The following is a 21690-nucleotide window of genomic DNA, read 5'->3' on the forward strand; positions in this document are numbered from 1 at the left end:
TCTATGGGTCCCCAAAATTTAGTGTTACCGAGGTTGAAATTGTAAATCGGCGACAAATATGCAATATAAATCTATATATTCATTCAGTTTCCATTATCAAATTTTATTGGTAATACAAATCAGTTATCACTTCAGATTTTTCAGTTCACAAAAATATTGTACATTATACAAAATAATATTGCTGAAATATTAGTCTATATATTCATGCAGTTTTAATTATCACAGTTAATTGGTATTACCAAGCAGTTATCACTTCAGATTTTTCAGTTTATATATTCTTCGTGGTTTGCTGTCCCGCCACAGTTGTAATGCCTTCTCAAGGTCCAATCCATTATCATCCTCCTCATGGCGTAACCAGGAATATAATTTAGTCCATTTTGGCACAAAAGTCCTTTTCTTGCTAGGAGTTTTCTTTTGTTTATTTTCTTTTGTCGAATCATTAGCTTCAACACACGTGTTTTCCTTGCCTCCGCAATCTTCTGAAGAATTTCTCTGCCGTTTTTTCGTTCCGGAATCAATGCCGTTGTTATCACTCTCTGCATTATTTTTCGACTTATTACTGACACTGAAGAAATTACCAATTTTGTGTTGATTTTCACCTATTACTGTTTTTTTGGAGGCATACTTAACCTTCATCTTACCTCGACAACAACCACCACAACAATGACGTAATCTCGAGAGATCGCGTGCAGACGAAAACCCGAACCGTGAGACCAAAACAATAATGGCATATCTTCCTGATGAAAAGTTTGGAGTGTGGTAACTCTTTGTTTAAAAAAAAAAAGTAATTGGGTAATAATGACAATCTTGTGTCAAAAAAGTTGCGTCCTGGGGACGCACGTTGATTTGACACTATGCGTCCCCAGCAAAAATGATGCGTCTAGGACGCAGGGACGCGGGCAAACGAGAACACTGACTATGTTCCTGCTCTAGCCTCCACGCGGAAAATGCTCGTCTACTTCTGACTCCAAGAGTCAAGAAGAAATCCCCAGGCTTGAAGCGATCGCCATTCAGGCCCTGGTGCTGCGGAATGCTTTGCCCTCTAGGAGAAGATCTGCAACCTCAGTGGAAGTGTTTGGATTTAGATCTAAGACACACTTATATAAATCATGTTTCATCCCAACCTCATAGAATTGTTATCTTGTCATTTCCTGCTGCCTGGATGAACCAGGATGAGTCAGCGGACCAGCATATGGATCTGAGGCCTGCACTTATCTGCATAGAACGTCTGACTAAGATGAGAAGCTTTTTCGTTGCTGTCGTGAACTTCAGTTATTACTTATGTTTATTGTTGATGTTGAAGCTGTTTTATCCATTGGTGCCTATGCAAATTTCATTGCAGCTTGTTCATTCTGGATGGGGAATTAAATCATGTGTGGCCCCATCCCAAGGTTTCTAATGTTCCTCATGCTGGGGTTTTTGAGTTTTTCGTTGACCTCATGTAGAATTGCAGATCAGGGGATGTTGTATTAAGGCCTGTGCGGCCCTTCGAGACTCTCAGTGATTAAGGGCTATACAAATAAATGTGGCTTGAATTGATTTAACACACATTTTAACAACTGGCAAAAAAAAAACCATTTGACTATTGTAACAATGCCAGTATTTATCTATTTTGTTTCCCCCACAACATCTCAGTTGATCAGGGCCTTCTTCTTTGCATGTCAGACAGTATCCCACGATAGGATTAGTTTCACTTTCACACAGGAGCCATTCCCACACTCATTCTTCAGAACGGAAGAAGTAAAAGGATCCAACAAAGGATCTCTGTGTTTGAAAAGTAAAGTTGCAGCGTCCCATTCTTCCCTCCTGAGATACCCGGGAAAAAAGGAAGAGCCAGGTAACAGAAGGCTGGTGGAAGGAACAGACATCCTCTGATGTAAAGAGTTTAATACCCCCTGTCTGTTTTGTTTTGTGGGTTCTCAGCAGGCATCACAAATGTCTGCTGTCCCCAATAATGATGGACAATTGTGGTTGTCGGTTGGTTGGGAACATGAATCAAAAATATTTTCGTCTTCAGTCTTCTCAAAACTGCTGCAGAGCCTGTTTTGTAATAGTTTAGGTTGTTTTTGCCATGCATGATTAAAAAAACTCAGTGATTATTTTTTTTTACATGGGGCAGCAGTATCTTAGTAGGTAAAGTGCTCATCTTGGAATCAAGAGGTCCCAGGTTTGATACCTGGCTCCTCTGCGTGTGTCGAAGTGTCCTCGGGCAAGACACTAAATCCCTAATCCCCCAGATTAGCATGTAGTTGCCTTGCATGGCTGACGCTGCTATTGGTATGTGTGTGTATGTGTATGAATGGCTAAGTGTGAAGCACATTGTAAAGCGGAGGTCTTCATTGACTTGAAAAGTACTATTTAAGTGCAGACCATTTACATTTTACATCAATAAACGGTGTGTATTAGGAAAAAAAATCCAGAATTATCCAGGAGGACACAATTTTTAAGAGTGGTGCTAGAGCTCTATCACCACCCAGTGTCTCTCGATGCCCGCCGCTGTATACCACCAAATTTAAACGTCAATAGTCAGAAGTATATGCTCTGATAAGTCAAAAGATTGAAATGAAAAATATATAAAAAAAAAAAAAATGACCAAGTGAAATTATTTTCTTCTGTTGGCAAATAACCTTACATATTTTGAGTATTATTTTTGTCTTGTTTTATTTGATTTTTCAAGCTCCCGCGGGAAATAGTCGGAATAAAACATATATAAAATGAGAAAAATTATTAAATAGGAAAGTGAAATTCCCAAGTTGCGTGTATTTGTGTCATAAAATTCAAAATGAGTATTTCACTTACATTTTTAAACGCAAAGTAGAAATATTCACATTAATTCTTTAATTGTTTTCAACCCTAACAAAAGTTAAATCACAAATTAACGTTATGATGGAAGTGATGATATTTTTTATCGCTAGGAAATACCTACATATGTTTGATTGTCACACCCATTTTTAAGTTACATAAAAATGATAAATGAACAATTAAACGGTGGCGCAGCGTGTGCGGCACAGTTCTGAGGTCATGAGATCGAACCTTCCTGTGCGGAGTTTGCATGTTCTCCCCGTGCTTGGGCGGGTTTCCTCCGGGCACTCCGGTTTCCTCCCACCTTCCAAAAACATGAATGTCAGGTTAATTGGCCGGTCCAAATTGTCCCTAGGTGTAAATGAGCGAGCGAGTTGTCTGTCTGTGTGCCCTGCGATTGGCTGGCAACCAGTTCAGGGTGTCCCCTGCCCACTGCCCGATGATTGCTGTGATGGGCTCCACTACCCCCACGACCCTACTGACGATAAGCGGTGCAGATAATGGATGGATGGAATAATAATAATTATCATTCATTATGCTATTTTGATTATCATAGATTAATAAAGATAACTTCCGATTCACTAACCGTTTTCTTATCTTAAAGGGACAGTTTGTATTATTTACCCCCTCCCAGTGGTGAAAAAAAACTTTATTAAAGAAAATAGTAAGCCAAAATACACAAACCATCATATAAATGTGCATTTTCAAAAATACTCAAATCAAGAACTTTGAGACTTCATAGTTTGTATTCTTCCTTGTATATTTTAGCATATGTTTTTGGTTGCACAATATAAAAACATTTTGTGATCAAATAATACACACTTTGAGATCAAATGATTCTGCTTGTCTGTTTTTGATAATAGACACCCGCAAAGTACAGTGCATAGGATTCCATGGTTCTGTGTTGCCTTATATACAATAACGCTGACTTTTGTTCATTATCTTGCTATTGTGCAGTCTTTACATCACTGTCAGTTCTTTGATTTCCACACCCTATAGGCCGATCACCTATTTGTAACTTAAGATATTTTAAAAAAATAAAGGGCTCAGCAGGGGATTTTTAAAACAGATTGGAATTTTTCATCTTGAGAGTTGTAGGTACAGTCCTCTCCTATTCACCTTGCTTATTTTGAGTGTGTACTAGACTACAAACTCATCACTGACCGTTTAATCATGTTTTTTTTAACTACCATATGATGTAATCTTTATCGTTGTTATGAATATTACTTTGTACTTTTAGGAGCCATACAGAATTTGGAAGTATTTTTATTTCCTGCCTCCATTTCCTGGCTTGTGTCATCTTTGCAGCCTTAGTCAGCTCCTTTACGATGTGCATGCAAGTACGTGCATTTCTTAGATGATTTCTTGGACCTGAATAAACTCTACTGTTTTTCATCTTTCTTGGGGTTTTGATTGGCATATGAACTCTACTACAAGCAGGCATTTTCTTACTTTCACCATTTTCACACTAAACTAACACATAGAAACATCGGTCCACCCGCTTATCCCCAGTAGGGTCGCGCCGGTGCTGGAGCCCATCCCAGCTGTCAGCTGTCCTCGGGTAATGGACAGGGGACACCCTGAACTTGTCAGACGAGACGGAAGGAAAACTGAGATCACTTGCACTCGTTTTTTGGTTTTTATTGGAACGAAGGAATGACAAGGCGTGATTCTTCGATCAGTTGTTTGACGGATTGACGAAGCTTGACAGGCGGGCGAAGGCTTGGTGGGAATGGTCGCGGACAGCCGGAATCGTCGTGTTGTTGGTTGGGGCTGGAGAAGAAGGGCGTCGTCGTGTTCGGAAATGGGATCAGGAATCAGACGGGCAGGGCAGGTCGTAGGCAAATTCGGAAACGGGTCGGCAACGGATATCAAGTAGAAGAAAACAGGAGGCAGGCAAAGAGTCGGCGGTACGGCTTTCTGAGCAGATGGCAACAGGTAGCATAGTACTATCAGACAGCTTGTTTCCGGAAGCTGAGGATTTAAATGGACAGTGTGCACCAATCAGCTGTCCTCTGTTGGCGCCACATCCTGAGCACAGGTGTTCCAGATCCGGGTGATTGTGACAGAACTGGTCGGCAGCCAGTTGCAGGGCACACAGAAACAGACAACTCACATGCTTATTTACAACTAGGGACAATTTGTGCAGGCCAATTAACCTGACGTGCATGTTTTTCAGATGCTCCAACCACTCAGCCGCTGAGCCGCCCTTACATAGAAACAATAACAACAAAAACCCTAAGGGGATGAGCATAACGTCACTCTCCAGCACTCCCCTCATCCCAGATTCCTCTTACGTTGTGTCTTCTGCCCCAAACAGCTTTGCTAGAAGCAAGAAAAAGTCAGATAAGAAGCACAAAATGAAGACTGAGGGCTCTTTGAACTCAGTCGGGCATTGTTAACGGATACTTAATGGAGAAAATGCACGAAAATGTCTCGACCACATTAATTTCTCTCTCTCTCTGTCGCTTTCTCTTTGTCTCTCTCTCTCTCTGTCTCTCTCTCTCTCTCTCTCTCTCCCTCTCTCTCTTTTTTTTTTACATTCCCTGCATGCCCTCTTTGAGCTCCTGTGCGGCTTTTGTCTTTCCCCGTAACTCATTACCCCCTCTTTTGGTCGCTCCTGGATTAAATAAAAGAGAAAAACCGGGAGAGAGAGCGAGAGCGAGAGAGCGCAATGCAACGTCGGACCGAAGTGTTCTCCTCCTACTGACTGCCAACGCCAGCCGCTTTTGTGCAAGCAGCATTTTCTCCAAAGCTCCACCACAGTCATTGCAAGAAACGCAGACCCGAACCGCCGGTACTGAGCCTCTGGAGCGCTCGACTCGGCTGCAGGGAGCGGAACCATGTCCCGGTTCAAGAAGGATAAGGAGATCATCGCCGACTACGAAACTCAAGTGAAAGGTGAGTCCTTGTTTGATTCAAAAAGAAAAAGTGAAGAACAGAAAAACATTTGCACAGTCTTGTGTCTTAACCTTCGGGACTTTTATGTGGAAACCTCTTTGTTGGAATTCTGTGACATGGCAAGAGCATCACATCAGACCCCCTGAGCTGTGTTTTTTTCCTCATGCATTTATCCACAAAGGTTTTTGTGGTGGTTATGATCTTGCCTATGCATGCTCGTGTTGCCGGGTAAATTAAAAAAACGCCTTAGAAATGATTGCTGGGCTGCACCTTCTTCTGCACATCTTGGAGCTTCTGGTGAGCTTTCTCTCGATGCAAATTCTGACTCATTTGATTTTATTAGCGGCGTTGGGTGGGCCACAGTCAGGACTAAATACTGGTCTCGTTTTAACTTGTTTAGGCATAATTGGACAAGCAGTGAATGTTGTCTTTCACTGACAACATACACTGCTTAATCTTTCACCGCTTTGTGAGCTCGTTCAAAATGTGATTATTAGAGGTCATCTCACAGGTTGAACCCCGTTCATGTTTTAAAAACAAAACAGGTGCAAAATTGTGGTCAAAGATGTTTACTGAGGCCTGGTGATAAAAGGAAACTGTTCAGTTCTATGATGTAATTAATAGTGTATGGCTTCCGAAAGCACACTTAGATGTGCTAAAACGTTTTTTGCTAAAGCTTGTTAATTGGTACCTGTCATTTTTTTTAAAACAACACTGCATGGACTTATTGATCAACACAGAACGTGAAATACTCAATTATTTTAGTTTTCTTCACTCATCAGTGATGTGCAGTCCGGGAAGGCAGGTGAAGCTCATTCAATTCCTCCATGTATTCAGTGTTAAAAGTTATTTGTTTATGTTGTCATTTAGGTATTCGGAATCTGCATCACAATTGTACAAAATGGAAAAAAAGAAAAATGAGGAATCCACATAAACCACAAAACGAAGCAATGGAAAAAAAAAACCCAACTATACATATATGTACATATATACTCGGACATACATGCATATATACATATACAATCTTACATGTATAAATACTCATACAATCCCATATGTATACATTCACATGGATAAATATGCATATATGCATACATATTCACATACACATCTGTGAAGATACACATACCCACACATATTCACAAATATACACCAATATACATGCATACGCATTCGTAAATATACACCCATTTATTTATAAATATATATTAGTGGCAGCACGGCAGCACAGTGGTGCGGCACAGTTCTGACGTCATGAGATCGAACCTTCCTGTGTGGGGTTTGCATGTTCTCCCTGTGCTTGCGTGGGTTTCCACCGGGCACTCCATTTTCCTCCAACATTCCAAAAACATGTCAGGTTAATTGGCCGGTCCAAATTGTCCCTAGGGGTGAATGAGCTTGTGTCTCTGTTTGTTCAGGATGTCCCCCTGCCCACTACGCAAAGATAGCTGGGATGGGCTCCAACACCCCCGTGACCCTAGTGAGTATATATATAATATATATATATATATATATATATATATATATATATATATATATATATATATATATATATACAGACACTCCCCTACTTACAACTTACGAAAAATGATAGATACGAAAAAAAAATTCGGGATATCGAAAAATTTCCGGACATTGCTGTTAGTTAGATTTTGTACTGTGTGCATCTCTTTCCGAGTAGAAAACAGTGCTGTAGTGCTTCTTTCCGCCGCTACCAGCGTGTGGCGCTGTGAGGGGTCACCCAGCATCCACCCCGAAGAAAAAATCCGCATCCTCCGCAAATCATTATTTTTTCTACTAATCATCCTAGTTTGTGTGTAAACATACTCTGCTGTATCTCCAGCGAGCTAAGAATTTTTACATTTTTATTGTTTATTACCTCGTGCAGCCATTCAATATGGTTGGTATAAAATGGAAAGAGGCGAACAGTTTCTTTTTAAATTAAAGTGGAATATGAAAGTTTGATGCGTTTGAGAAAATTGAATGCTTTTTTTTGGCCACTTTCTACCACGGAGGAAGTCGCCTCACTCTTGAAGCTCTTCTTCCAAAAGTAAGTTAAACTCAATTTTATGTATCTTTATAGAGCATATTATTCTATGAAATGTTTAGTTTTTGTTACAAAATAGGACAGGTTACTTATACAAGCCTTAAACATACTCATATAAACCTTGAACATACAAAATATAGCACTGAAGCAACTTACGAACGATCATCCAGATCCTAACTCTGTCACGAGACGTGGTGGCGTGGAAGGTGACCGGACCAGAACGGAGGCAGGAGGCATGAAGGGAGAACTCAAATGCGTTGACGATCCATAAGTTTTATTTAATAAAATAAAAGTCGCCCAATACTCCGGGGCAAAACAGAACAATACAGAGTTCCTCCGGCACGAACTCAACAGGACAAGGCATAACAGACTAAAACAGGACAAGGCATAACAGACTAAAACAGGACAAGCATAACAGACCGGGATTGTGTATAAGAGTAATGAACCCGCAACGGCAGAGCCCACAATGCAGCCTTAAATACAGACTCACAATTAGTGGAACTGCTTTCAGCTGTTGCCCAGAGGGCGGGGCAGACTGGTCACCAAGGCGACCGTGACAGAGCCCCCCTCTTAAGGGACAGCTCCCGAGGTCCCAAAAAAGAAAAAATTACAACCTCACGCCCCGGAATGTTGACGCTCGCGATTGGGGCAACCCCGCTCCCTCCTCCGAACACGCAGGAACGGGGAGAGGCAGGCGCCATCTGCGTCGGGCGGATTGGAATCGGCGGTCGGCAGGGAGGGGGTCTGGTGGGCAAACTGGCCAGGGGATAACAGACAGGCAGAACCGACGAGAACAGGACAGGCAAAATCAGGGCAGGTAAACAGGACAGGTAAAATCAGAACAGGCAAACATGAGAGAGTCAAAATCAGAACAGACAAGACATGAGAGAGTCAAAATCAGAACCGGCAAAACAGGAGCAGCGGAGTCGGACTAGCACGCAGGCAGCTGAGTCGGACTGGCACGCAGACAGCAGAGTCGGACTGGCACGCAGGCAGCAGAGTCGGACTGGCACGCAGGCAGCGGAGTCGGACTGGCACGCAGGCAGCGGAGTTGGACTGGCACGCAGGCAGCGGAGTCGGACTGGCACGCAGGCAGCGGAGTCGGACTGGCACGCAGGCAGCGGAGTCGGACTGGCACGCAGGCAGCGGAGTCGGACTGGCACGCAGGCAGCGGAGTCGGACTGGCACGCAGGCAGCGGAGTCGGACTGGCACGCAGGCAGCGGTGTCGGACTGGCACGCAGGCAGCGGTGTCGGACTGGCAGGCAGCGGTGTCGGACTGGCAGGCAGCGGAGTCGGACCGGCACGCAGGGGAGACTGAATAGCAGGCAGTCGGCACGGGAGTCGGGCAGGCAGGCATCAGAGTCGGAGTCGGCCCGACGGGCAGCGGAGTCGGAGTCGGCCCGACGGGCAGCGGAGTCGGAGTCGGCCCGACGGGCAGCGGAGTCGGAGTCGGCCCGACGGGCAGCGGAGTCGGAGTCGGACTTGCACGCAGGGGAGAGGGAATAGCAGGCAATCGGCACGGGAGTCGGGCAGGCAGGCGTCAATTCTTCCTGGGACCCCATTCGAGGCACAGCAAGGGCCATGACGGGCGGGGCCGTGGTTCGAACGGGCAGGGAAGGCCAACTCAGTAGGCGCCTGCCAAACTGCGCTCTCCAGCTCTCCCCAAGTCGCGCTGGGATCGTTCGCTGAGTTCAATTGTTGGCGGGTTCATTCTGTCACGAGACGTGGTGGCGTGGAAGGTGACCGGACCAGAACGGAGGCAGGAGGCATGAAGGGAGAACTCAAATGCGTTGACGATCCATAAGTTTTATTTAATAAAATAAAAGTCGCCCAATACTCCGGGGCAAAACAGAACAATACAGAGTTCCTCCGGCACGAACTCAACAGGACAAGGCATAACAGACTAAAACAGGACAAGGCATAACAGACTAAAACAGGACAAGCATAACAGACCGGGATTGTGTATAAGAGTAATGAACCCGCAACGGCAGAGCCCACAATGCAGCCTTAAATACAGACTCACAATTAGTGGAACTGCTTTCAGCTGTTGCCCAGAGGGCGGGGCAGACTGGTCACCAAGGCGACCGTGACAAACTCGTTCGTAAGTAGGGCAGCGTCTGTGTATATATATATATATATATATATATATATATATATATATATATATATATATATATATATATATATATATATATATATATATATATATATATATATATATATATATATATATATATATATATATATATATATATATATATATATGTATATATATGTATATATATAGTCCATTATATCTATCTATATATATATATATATATATATATATATATATATATGTATATATATATATATATATGTATATATATATATATATATATAACTTTGCAATTTGGGGATTTTCTTTCTCAAAATGGCTAAATAGAATTAGTATGTAACGTACAAGTGTTTTGAGCGTCTGCAGATTCAGAGTGAGGCACGCAATTCTCTTGCCTCATGACTGAGGGTGATAGTGAGACCAGGTCATCTAATTTAATAAGTGACAGTATTAACAAGCTAATAACAGGTCAAGCCATTCAATATCCTTAATTCTTTTTAAATATTTGAATGTTTTTCTAAACGAAAGGTTACCTATCTATTGGTGCTTTTACTCAAAAGCAGCAGCACGTACACTTTATTTTAAAAGTAAAGGTAAGACATTAAATGTTTTTTCTATGCTAATGCTTTTGTATTCCTTTTTGGATCTGCCAATCAAATGATGAATGAGAATTAGGTTCCTGTGAGCTGACCAGACACAGACCTCAACGCACGTCACTGCAACTAATATGTGTAGTGTAGACTGAACATTTTTAAAACATGTGGGAAATAAATACTTTTTAAATTTGACTACTTACAATATGTTGAATTGTTTTTATAACTTGTCATGTTCACTCAAAATATTTACATTTCTTTACTCATCTGAAACGTATACCCTCAATCTGGGTTCCCGCACTCAGTTTACACTGGGGCCACCAGAGCTAGGGTCTGTTGAGGTTTGGCTAAATCGGGTTTTTCACAAGAAAAGCTCTTATAAAAACATTTCATTGTTCTATTTATTTTGTTACGCTGAATAAGCTTTTCAAGTAAAACATTAGGAATTAATACAAAAATCAATCAATCAGTAAAAAAAGAATCCGTAATTTGCGTGGGCAGCTATTTTAAAAGGACAGTGTGTATTATTTGACAATATTGTGTAGTGCAACCAAAATTTTCTAGGTGATGCTTAAGTAATGTCAAGTTTCAGGTTTATTTGTATATACCTTAATCACAAGAAGTCAGACAACAGACTATTATTATACCATCCATTATCTGCACCGCTTATCCTCAGTAGGGTCACAGGGGTGCTGGAGACCATCCCAGCCATCCTCAGGCAGTGGGCAGGGGACACCCTGAACTGGTGGCCAACCAGTCGCAGGGCCCACATAGACAGACAATTCACTCGCTCATTCACACCCAGGGATAATATAGACCAGTTAATTAACCTGACATTCATGTTTTTGGAATGTGGGAGGAAAGCAGAGAACACGCAAACTCCACACAGGAGGAGGCTGCGGTAGCTGGACTTGAACCCTGTACCTCTGCACTGTAGGGTTGTGTGCTAACCACCCATCCGCTGTGCCGCCCATTAAGTATAAGTATGTTTAAAATGCAGATTTATATCGTAGTTCATATACATTATATTTGCTTACTTTTTTAATAAGTATATATTGTACTGTTCTCAGCTCAGGGATGCTGCTGGAAATGTGAATTTCCCTTCGGGGATGAATAAAGTATCTATCTATCTATCTATCTATCTATCTATCTATCTATCTATCTATCTATCTATCTATCTATCTATCTATCTATCTATCTATCTATCTATCTATCTATCTATCTATCTATCTATCTATCTATCTATCTATCTATCTATATATTTTAAATAATGAATTATCTTTACTAATAGGATCAACATAATAATACACACTGAACTTTCATAGGTGGGGGCCTCAAACTATCACCCGCTGGTTGAAATTGGCCCTCAGGGCGCGAGTTTGAGACCTCTGCTCTGAATGTGTTAAACTCAACTCATGTAGAATGTACACTTAGAATTTCTAAAGGAGCTGTACGGAATTTGGAACTTTTCTACTAGCTGCCGCCATCCCTTGGCTTGTGTTATCATTGCAGCCTCTGTCAAGCTCCTTTTGTTGCACGTGCTAGTACGTACATTTCTTAGACACACTTGCATTAATGTTTTTTTCATCTTCAAGAGCATTTGAGACTGGGAGGTCGGTGGTTCGCGCCCCGGCCGAGTCATTCCTAAGACTTAAAAAGTGGTCGGCGGCGCCCTCTGTTGGCTGCGGCTGCATCGGCTCGCTACAACGGGTCAGGTGCAATCGACATTTCGTTCTGTGTACATTGTTACACAGAATGACAATACAAGGAAATTATTATTATTATTATTATGAACTCACTCTCCATCCCCATTCATCCTACTTGATGTGTTCTGCCCCGAACAGCTTTGCTAAGATAAAAACAGATATGTGGAAAAAAATGGACTGTTTGAACTCAGTCGGGTATTGCTTACACATACTCAATGGAGTAAATATTTTACTTTTAACTTTTTAAGGACATCTCAAATGACACATTTTCACTTAAAACTTTTACATTTCTGAATTCTCAATATGCGATGCAATTTGTATGCTTGGAATTTCCAAATTTCTCAACTGCATGTGAAATGTACCCTCAATGTTTACGTTTCTCAATTCTTAATATGTATAAAATACTCTCAATATCTTAACAAAGTACAAAATTACTCGGGTCCATGATTGGCATGAGAAAGAAGGACGTTGATTTACAGCTTATTTGTGATTCGACGTCCGTCCGTTGTGTAGACGCAAACTCTTCAGGCTTTTCACCTCCTCACAACGACATCCAAGATGAACCAGCCAGTGAGTGAGCCTTAATGAAATTCACATTGGAAATTGCACCTGTCGTATTGTGACTTATGGCTTAATGGTGGGCGCAGACGTGGCAGAAGGGGCCCTTCTCATCAGTGTGTCATTGATTGGGTCATTCCAAGATCACCAGGTTACTTTATTATGTATGAGGCGTCCTGATAAATAAACGACACGAACAAAGAAAATATGAGCAGTGAAAAAAAGCAAAGCGGAGCGTGTGACGAGCGACCCGAGAATCGAACACCTTCAGTTCATAGATTTGTAAAGCGTAACAAAACGGCCGAGTCGAAGCCTCCTTGGGTTTATTTAAGCCATTTAAGCTGCCTCGTCGTGTATTTCCATGTCAATAGTGAGGCTGGTTAGCTGTGACTGGCTTGGAGCGCTGCGTGCTTGTATCGCTGAGGAGCTCGGCCCACTTCCTCTAGCAGCTGTCATTTGTTATGGGCCTAAAAATTATTTTAAACGTTAGTGTTGAAGTTATAAGAACATTCGTCGCTGTCTCACAATTTTCATCCAATTAGGATACAGGAGATATATATATATATATATATATGTATATATATATATATATATGTATATATATGTGTATATGACCTTCCACATCTGTTCCAGCTGCTCTATCAACCCTTGGTATTTCTCCAGTTTCTTGTATTCCTTCTTCCTGACTTTGAGATCAGCTTCATTTGCCACATCTATTATCACCACCCTGTTCTGCTCGTTGTACACCACCACTATGTCCGGTTGGTTAGCCAGAAACTGCTCGTCAGTCTGGAAGCTGAAGTCCCAGAGGATCTTCTCCACAACCTTCTGTTGTATGGCCCATTGGGATTTGAGGACTTCTATACCATACTGGTTACCAAAGTCCCTTTATATTATTGCAGCTACTTGGTCGGGCCTCTCCATGTACGCTGATCCAGCTGACATCTTACTTCCTGCCTCTTTGTGCTGGACTGTTTCAGCCACGTCTGAATCTTGGGTCTAATATACTCTGGTAGATCCTGGCCTCTGTGGCTCTTGTGCTTATGGCCTGCTCTTCTATTGCCACGATCAGAGCCTCTGTGCTGTGACACAGTCCTGCATTTTCCAGCCTCCGGTTGGATTTTTTTTTTTAATGGCAGCAACCTCCTTTATCTGACAGTGGCCAATGCCATGTAGGGGCTTGTCTCTCCGGTATGTCTGCTCTTCCTCCTCAGGGTTCTGCTGCCCAAGACATTTACCCAACAAGTTTTTCGGTTGTCCGCCATCCTTTTGCTACGGGTACTCCAAAACACCAAAAGCCTTGTGAAAGCCTGGGCAAAATAAAAGAAGAAAAATGGGCCATGCGCTTTGTAGCACTCATTTTTGGTCATACTTCACAATGCAGTGACATTTGAACAATGATTATTTGTGTGATGTAGTCTTGGATTTTCAATGTGTCATCCTGGACCGTGGCATTGATGCTTTCATCCAGTTTATGAGAAATACAGGGTAACTCATGACTGGCAGTGCTTACGTGTTGATGGACCAGACCATGTTTCTACCATTCAGCTGGCTTCTTGGGACCTGCCTTACCTTCAGGAGATATTTGGCTGTGGCCTATTTCCTTGTGGGCTCTTTATGATTCACATTAGTCTGTGTGATGCCAAGGTACATGTAGCTGCCTTGGGTGTCTGCTGAGTTGCCGTCTGGTAGGTCAGTACCCTAGGTCCTTATCATCTTGCCACTCCTTGCAACCATCCAGCCCCACTTGTTTAACATCCCTATGTCATTACTGTAATATCTGCAGCGCAGTTCAATATACAGTAAGTATTTGCACAGTCGCAGCCATATATGGAAACATTACTTGTAAATGACTCAGTTAATCTTCAGAGACTAAAAAGTAACAATTCACCTATTTTCAAAGATGTATTAGAATTAGAATTGTCTATATTGTCATTAATAACAGCAGGTATTTCTAAAAAAAAACAATACTATTTTAGGTCACTCCAAGGAATTACATAGTATTTAAAGTAAATAACATTGAAGGTATATTATACATTCACTTTCAATGCCTTTGTTATCAGTTCATTGAGAACCACCGTTTTAACAATCTATTGGTAAATTACCCTTGTGGATGCAATGATGCTGATCCGAAGCTTTAATGAGTCACCCCATTCAGTTTTTTACAGTTCATAGCGCGTGGATGGACAGCCTGTTGTCATTTTGCGGCTGTGTCACCTCGAGTCTGTTGTCGTTCCTGTGCAGATGACGCTAGGTCTTTTAATGGGCGCAGGGCGGCCAGAACATGCTCCAGTGGACTTACTGACTCCATAAAACCGTCAAACCGCCATGCAAAGACAATCGTCCTGCGGTGGACCAGGATTTTTTTTCCTGTGGTCAAAAAAAGAAACTGTCGGGTCCCACAAAGAGTGGGTTAGCCTGCTTTGCAATTAAACTGGCTACATACAAGGTCATGTTATTAAAGACGTGCCAAGATGTCATAATGTTCTTAATGTTTGTTATGTTCGAGACAAATTCCTGTTTGTGTCAAGCCACGCTGACCATTTAAAATCATCGTGAGTGACGGACTAGAACAGTTTTTAAAAAAATTCCCAAACCACAAAGTTTTTATCTCTGTAGTGAGGAAAAAAATGTAATTTATCCAACTAACAAAAACACTATTGTCGGGTTGGGTCTAAAAGATCAATATTGAATGAATTTTTCTTTATAAATCATTATTTTTTCTACTAATCATATACTTCCTTGTGTTTTTCAAATATTTATGTCTAAAATTATGTTAAGGCCGTTTTTTTTTCTTTAAAGAGACATTGCACATTATTTAGCACCTCCTAGATGTGCAAAAAACGTATCTTGGGTATTTGCATAATTTGAACACTGGGCATTTGATCTTCTTTAATTTATTCATCTGCAGTGGCGTTTGACTTATTTTTTTTAAAGCAATAGTCTCATTGTCAATGAAAAAATTGCAAAAATCATTTAGTTTAACCTAAAATGAAGCTCACCAAGAGGGTGCTCCCATCTTGCTGCTACGGGTACTCCCTAAACCGAAAATATTGTGAAAGACTGGGCAAAAAAATGAGAATAAAAGTTGTTTGATTTGGTTACTTTGAGTCTCCGTAATTTGTATTCTCCCTTGTGCCTTTAGAACTGGTTTTCGGTTGCCGTTCACAAAACGCTGACATCTAGTGGTCAAATAATACACACTGTCTTTTGAACAAGTTTGTCTCTGAAATTTACCTTCTAATGAAGTCTTTTTGTTATTATAAATATTATTATCTACTTAGAGTTTTGATTTTATTAAAATGTCAGTGTGTTTTTCCCCTTGTACTTTTTAGATCGCGTTTATAGTTGGTCAAATTATACACACTATCCCTTCAAAATACGTGTCGAGTAGTGATTGAATTGAAGCAAATCAGTTTTTTAAAAAAAAGAAAAGTGATTCAACTCTTTTAAATCTATATTGAATCAATTTAGAATATGTGTCTTGACACCCAGCCCTACAATACTGTTTTAGATTTTCATGTTCCTGTTTTTAATTCGCTGTTTTTGTTGTGCAACATTTAATCTCCAGGTGCCTATAATTCAAATTTTGAATCGATGCTGAGAAAAGAAAACAGTCGCATTGATTCTGTTATGCTTTTTTCCGGTGCTCGGTGGAGCGGCGGGACTGTTATGGAGGCAGCTGGCGCTAGTTAACTGGATGTTTGATTCAAACATAATCAGCTTCTTGATTGGATAATTCTCTTTTTGCACAGCACAAATTCATTCAGCTTTATGAATGTGTGATTGCATTTATAACAAGTCAACTTGAACAGAAGTGGTTTCAGTGGCTTTCTCTTTTTTGGTGCCAGTTGGTGCATGCTCACAATCACTTGGTTATGTTGAACAAATTTCGAAAACGCTGAGCAAAGAAGGATTTAATGGCTTTAACAATACGACTGTTGTGGTAGCAGGAAACAAACTTCTTTTTCATGGTGTACACAAGACAAGAGCAAGTCTTTCTTTACATTTTCAAAATGTATTTTTGGAGCTGGATTTCATGTCACACACAAATCATTTATTCATTCATTCATTCATTTATTCATTGTCTGCACCGCTTATCCTCAGTAGGGTCGCTGGGGCGCTGGAGCCCAACCCAGCTATCTTCGGGCAGTGGGCAGGGGACACCCTGAACTGGTTGCCAGCCAGTCGCAGGGCACACAGGGACAGACAACTCACTCGCTCATTCACACCTAGGGACAATTTGGACCAGCCAATTAACCTGACTTGAATGTTTTTTGGAATGCGGGGGGAAACCCACACAAGCACGGGGAGAACATGCCAACTCCGCACAGGAAGGTTCAATCTCATGACCTCAGAACTGTGCCACAGACGCACCGTGCAAAAACACATCATTTTATAATACAAAACTTACAAGAACAATATATTTTTGGTTTATTGTTAATTAAAAGCGTGTAACAATGTTGTCAAAGTCAACTTAATTGAGCCTACTAAAGACCTAACAAATATATTCCAATATGATTGGATAAACCAGACTATATGCTTAATGGCTATGTCATTAATCTTGACTTTTCAAAGGGAAAAAAATACATTTATTTTATATAAACGTCCTCATAACATAAACATCACATAAAAGACATAATATTCAGGCACCATCAGTACCCCTTAGTTTTTGTTTTACGAAATGTAGTAAAGTGGTTAGTACATTCCCCTAACACGAAAACAGTCCTCGGTTCGAGACTGGGTGGAAACATGTTGGCCTGGCGAAAGATGGGCACCACCAGGCTGTACTTGCCCACAGGAAATGGTGCCCCTATGACCCTAGTGGTCAAGGGATCAAACCAACCAACTAAATTTACTTCAAATAAACAAATAATTTTCTATTAATCACTAAACTGGAATATTTTTAAAAATACTATTGGATTGAAATAGAATAAAGTGCAAAAAAATAACATACAGTGAAGAAATATATACTCAGCCAATCTCGGTGTGTAAAACAATAGTGAATCAAGATCATTTCAGGGGCAGTAGAAAACCTTTCTGTTGGCCTAAACTTTGACCTAAGTGACTGATTCGTTTACATAGTTTATAGTTGATTCTAAATAAGGAGAGAATACATCAATGGATTTTTAACTTGCAATGAGAACAGGAGAGAGCCCAAATTTCAGATAAGAAATTCCAACCTGTTCTTAGAACTGTCCCCTGAGCCCTGTATTTTGATTACATTTCCTAGGTCACAAAAGCAAATCAACCCTAAAGGATGTGGGAAATAAAGCAACATGATAAGCCAATGTTGACAATGACCATGCTTAACAATCAAAACAACAAGCAACTGTATGGTAAAATAGTCATAATTATGAACTGCAATGCGATCTCTTTGCAGGTGTTCAAGTTAAAAAACAGAATAAACTTATTAGCATCGAGGGGTATGCATTTTAAAGTGACAAAATATTTGAGGAAATAAATTGACCATTTCCTCCAATTGACCCACTAATGTTAAAGCCCCAATATTATACAGGGTCATTCAAATTAATAAACACAACACTGTGATGTATAAAATCTTGGTTTTCATTGATATTTACAATAGTTAACAAGGTAAACAGGCTTTAGAATAGTACTATTTAAGAGGTCGTCGATGAAGCACAAAACTGGGACACGGTACTGAAACAATACTCCGATGGCTCGAACTCAGTCTTTCTATAATTAGTGAAGTTCAGTGACTTCAGTCTGTTTTTTGACGTTTGAGAGTGACATTATTATGAAGTGGGCGTAAAGCTATTTTCAGCTCATAGAAATATCATTTTGCCACCTCTCAGGATGGAAACACAATCGTATAAACTTGCAGACTTGATAACTCTCTAGGAAGATAGCGGCGATACTCCATCCATTATCTTCACCGCTTATCCTCACTAGGGTCTCGGGGGTTGCTGGAGTCAATCCCATCTTTCTCCGGACAGTGGGCAGGGGATACCCTGAACTGGCTGCCGGACAGTCGCAAGGCACTCAGGAACAGACAACTCACTCGCTCATTCACACTTAGGGACAATTTGGACTGGCCAATAAACCTGGCATGCATGTTTTTGGAATGTGGGAGGAAACCAGAGTGCCATTTTAGTATACACAAACAAAAACAACAGTAATTAAATGTAATTTTTTCCCCTTATAATTGGACCTAGTATGTTTAGCAGAAAAATACAAATTTTAGATAATATTAGTCGAAGCAAGACTCTTAGTATCCCTCCGCCTTTGGTTGTGAATTCAAAGTCAAATGTGCACACACCCATAGAGTTTGACACAATGCAGGTCAATACATGTCTTCAAAAATGAATTCCATTCACTCGGCTTTAACTTTCAAGATGTGCGTCTTTTCTTCCTAATGAGCTTCTCCCGGAATCGGAAACACGCCTGCTCTCTGAATGGAACACGTACATTTTAATCATCTTAGTTTACAACTAAGTTGTAACTCGTCACTGGTCTCATTTGTTTTTGAATGTGAAATTTTATGGGACGACTGAGAAGGTTGCAGCAAATGAGATGCCTCTTGTGAATTGTGTGAATTGAGTGAAGCTTTAAAATAAATGCCAGACCACATGAAAAGAGATGTGTTACGGTTTAATGTTTCTGTAAATAATGTCCATTTTTGTTTGAATCTTGGTCAATTAGACAGGGGTCGCAACCTTGTGTCCTGGGGGCCAATTGCAGCCCTCATGATGATAGTATGAGGTTCCCCCTGCTTGAAAATGAAAACAAAAGAAAAGGGGAATAAGGAAAAAAGAAAAGAGGTATTTGAGTTTTTCCTTGCCCTCATGTCTGTTTTAGATCAGGAGATGGTGTAATAATAGTCTGTAGTTTGCAATAATCTGTGGTCTGTGCACAGACTCTTTGTGATTAAGGGCATATCAAATAAACATGACTTGACCTGACTTGACTAGAATAAGAAAAGGCAAAATTGGGGGAAACAATAACGAGGAAGGGAAAAAAGAGAAAAAGAAGAGTAAAAAGATGGTAAAACTGAAATAAAAGGACAATAAGGAGAAGAAAAGGTTAGTGCGTGTGCGGCACAGTTCTGAGGTCATGAGATCAAAACCTTCCTGTGTGGAGTTTGCATGTTCTGTCTGTGTTTGCGTGGGTTTCCTTTGGGTACTCTGGTTTCCTCCCACATTCCAACAACATGCATGTCAGGTTAATTGGCCGGTCCAAATTGTCCCTAGGTGTGAATGAGCAAGTGAGTTGTCTGTTTGTGTGGCCTGTGACTGGCTGGCAACCAGTTCAGGGTGTCCCCTGCCCACTGCTCGGAGATAGCTGGGATGGGCTCCAGCACCCCCGCGACCCTACTGAGGACAAGCGGTGCAGATAATGGATGGAAGAAAAGGAAAAGAGTAAAGGGAAATAATTGAAAGAAAGAAAACAAATCTTTGTGACCCTGAGTAAGTCATTCCTGCATCTGGCTTCATCATTTAAATTTTTGCCGCCATTTTCCCCTCATTTTAGTTCTTAAGAACATGGACTTCCTTCCTGTAGATGTACTTTCTCTTTTCCACATTTCTCTCATCCTCACGTGACTTTTCATCCGACGCTGCCGCCACACACCATGTCTCTTCTCCAATAAGATTACTTCCCGGGGGGACCGGTGCACACCCATGTTGCCATGGAGACAGGTTTCCAGGACCCTACAGAGCTGCATCTTCAATACGTGTAATACGTGACAGACAGCTACGGGGCGTGTTCCGGGTTGCAGCTCACGCTCGGCCTTCCCCGAAGCTTTAAACTCGTACAACGTGCCGATGCCGGGTGCTGACATTTCCGGCCATAAAAGCGGCACGGAGAAAATCAATGCAGGGTGGCACGAGTACAAAATCTGAGGCGGGTTCTTTTACAATTGCACCAAGTCCAAAAATTCGAGCCTGGTTTGGTCAGTGTCAATTGCTGCAATTAGGGCTAGAACTAACGACTATTCTAATAGTGGACCAGAAAGAGCGTATGGTGTAGGGTGTGAGTCAAGTCAAGTCATGTTTTTTTTGTTTATGCCTTAATCACAAGGAGTCTCAAAGGCTCTGCTCAGACCACAGACTATTGCAAACTACAGACTATTATTACACCATCCCCCGATCTAAAACCTACTTGAGGGCAAGGAAAAACTAGAAAACCTCAACACAAGGAAAATGAAGAAACCTTGAGAAGGGACCGCACATGAGGTCATCTCTCTTTCAGGATGACCAGCCTGCAATTGGATGTTCCATTAACAATCAATAAAATGAAAAATAGGATATAAAATAATTTAGGTATCATATAAAATAAAAGAACAAAAACAAAATAAAAAAGATGACCAGGTTGATATACACTCATTTGAGTTTCAAATTTAGTTCTAGATTTCTAATAATGCGATCTCTTGGACTCGTTTCAGCCGGGCATTTTAGTGTTCCGGGCCATCCCCGAAGGTCACATTGCGTTCCTATCTCTGCCCTCCGCTCATCGGATAAGGGTGCACTCTTTTCGGCCAGGCTTTTATGAACAATAGGGGCTTTGTTTGGAGCTAATTTTGTCCAAGAAATGGCGCAATATGGATCGTGTCCACTATCACAGAAGGTCACATTGCGGATGAGGTTCTCACTCTGGCCTTCACTTAACGGGTAACCGCATGAATGAATGAAATAATCGTCTTTATTGTCGTTATACAGTAGTACGATAAACTTGGAGGTCTTCTCCTTTCAATGGAAGAGGCAGTGTAGCAAGCTGCAGGCTAGCTGAACGCTAACATAAAGTTACACAACAGTCTGTTTTCCACGAGGTGTGGTTCCAGGTAATCCGTTTCTTGCGTAATGGATCTGGCATTGGTGAGATACTGGCTCAACTCTGCTTGCAGTTGTGATAGTTGTTACATAGCCGCAGTATTAGCTTTTGCTTTCTCTCCCGATGACGCCTTCGTCACTTCCCGGGCCCGTTAACAATCCACGGAGCACCCGGTGGTCTCGACAATTTGTCGA

General features: G+C 41.3%; 1 protein-coding gene across 2 annotated transcripts in view; it reads left to right on the plus strand.

The window, feature by feature from the left end:
• Window positions 1-5365: 5365 nt before the first annotated feature.
• Window positions 5366-21690, plus strand: part of srgap3 (SLIT-ROBO Rho GTPase activating protein 3) — a 114932-nt gene continuing 98607 nt past the window's right edge. For both annotated transcript variants that reach the window (XM_088338349.1, XM_088338350.1), the window contains exon 1: window positions 5366-5703. In XM_088338349.1, coding sequence (XP_088194475.1) covers window positions 5646-5703 — 58 coding nt within the window. In that variant the 5' untranslated portion in view covers window positions 5366-5645. The remainder of the gene's footprint in view (window positions 5704-21690) is intronic.

Source organism: Urocampus carinirostris, chromosome 6 (genome assembly GCF_059441175.1).
Source record: "Urocampus carinirostris isolate Australia breed hairy pipefish chromosome 6, RoL_Ucar_1.0, whole genome shotgun sequence".
NCBI classification, from domain to species: Eukaryota; Metazoa; Chordata; class Actinopteri; order Syngnathiformes; family Syngnathidae; genus Urocampus; species Urocampus carinirostris.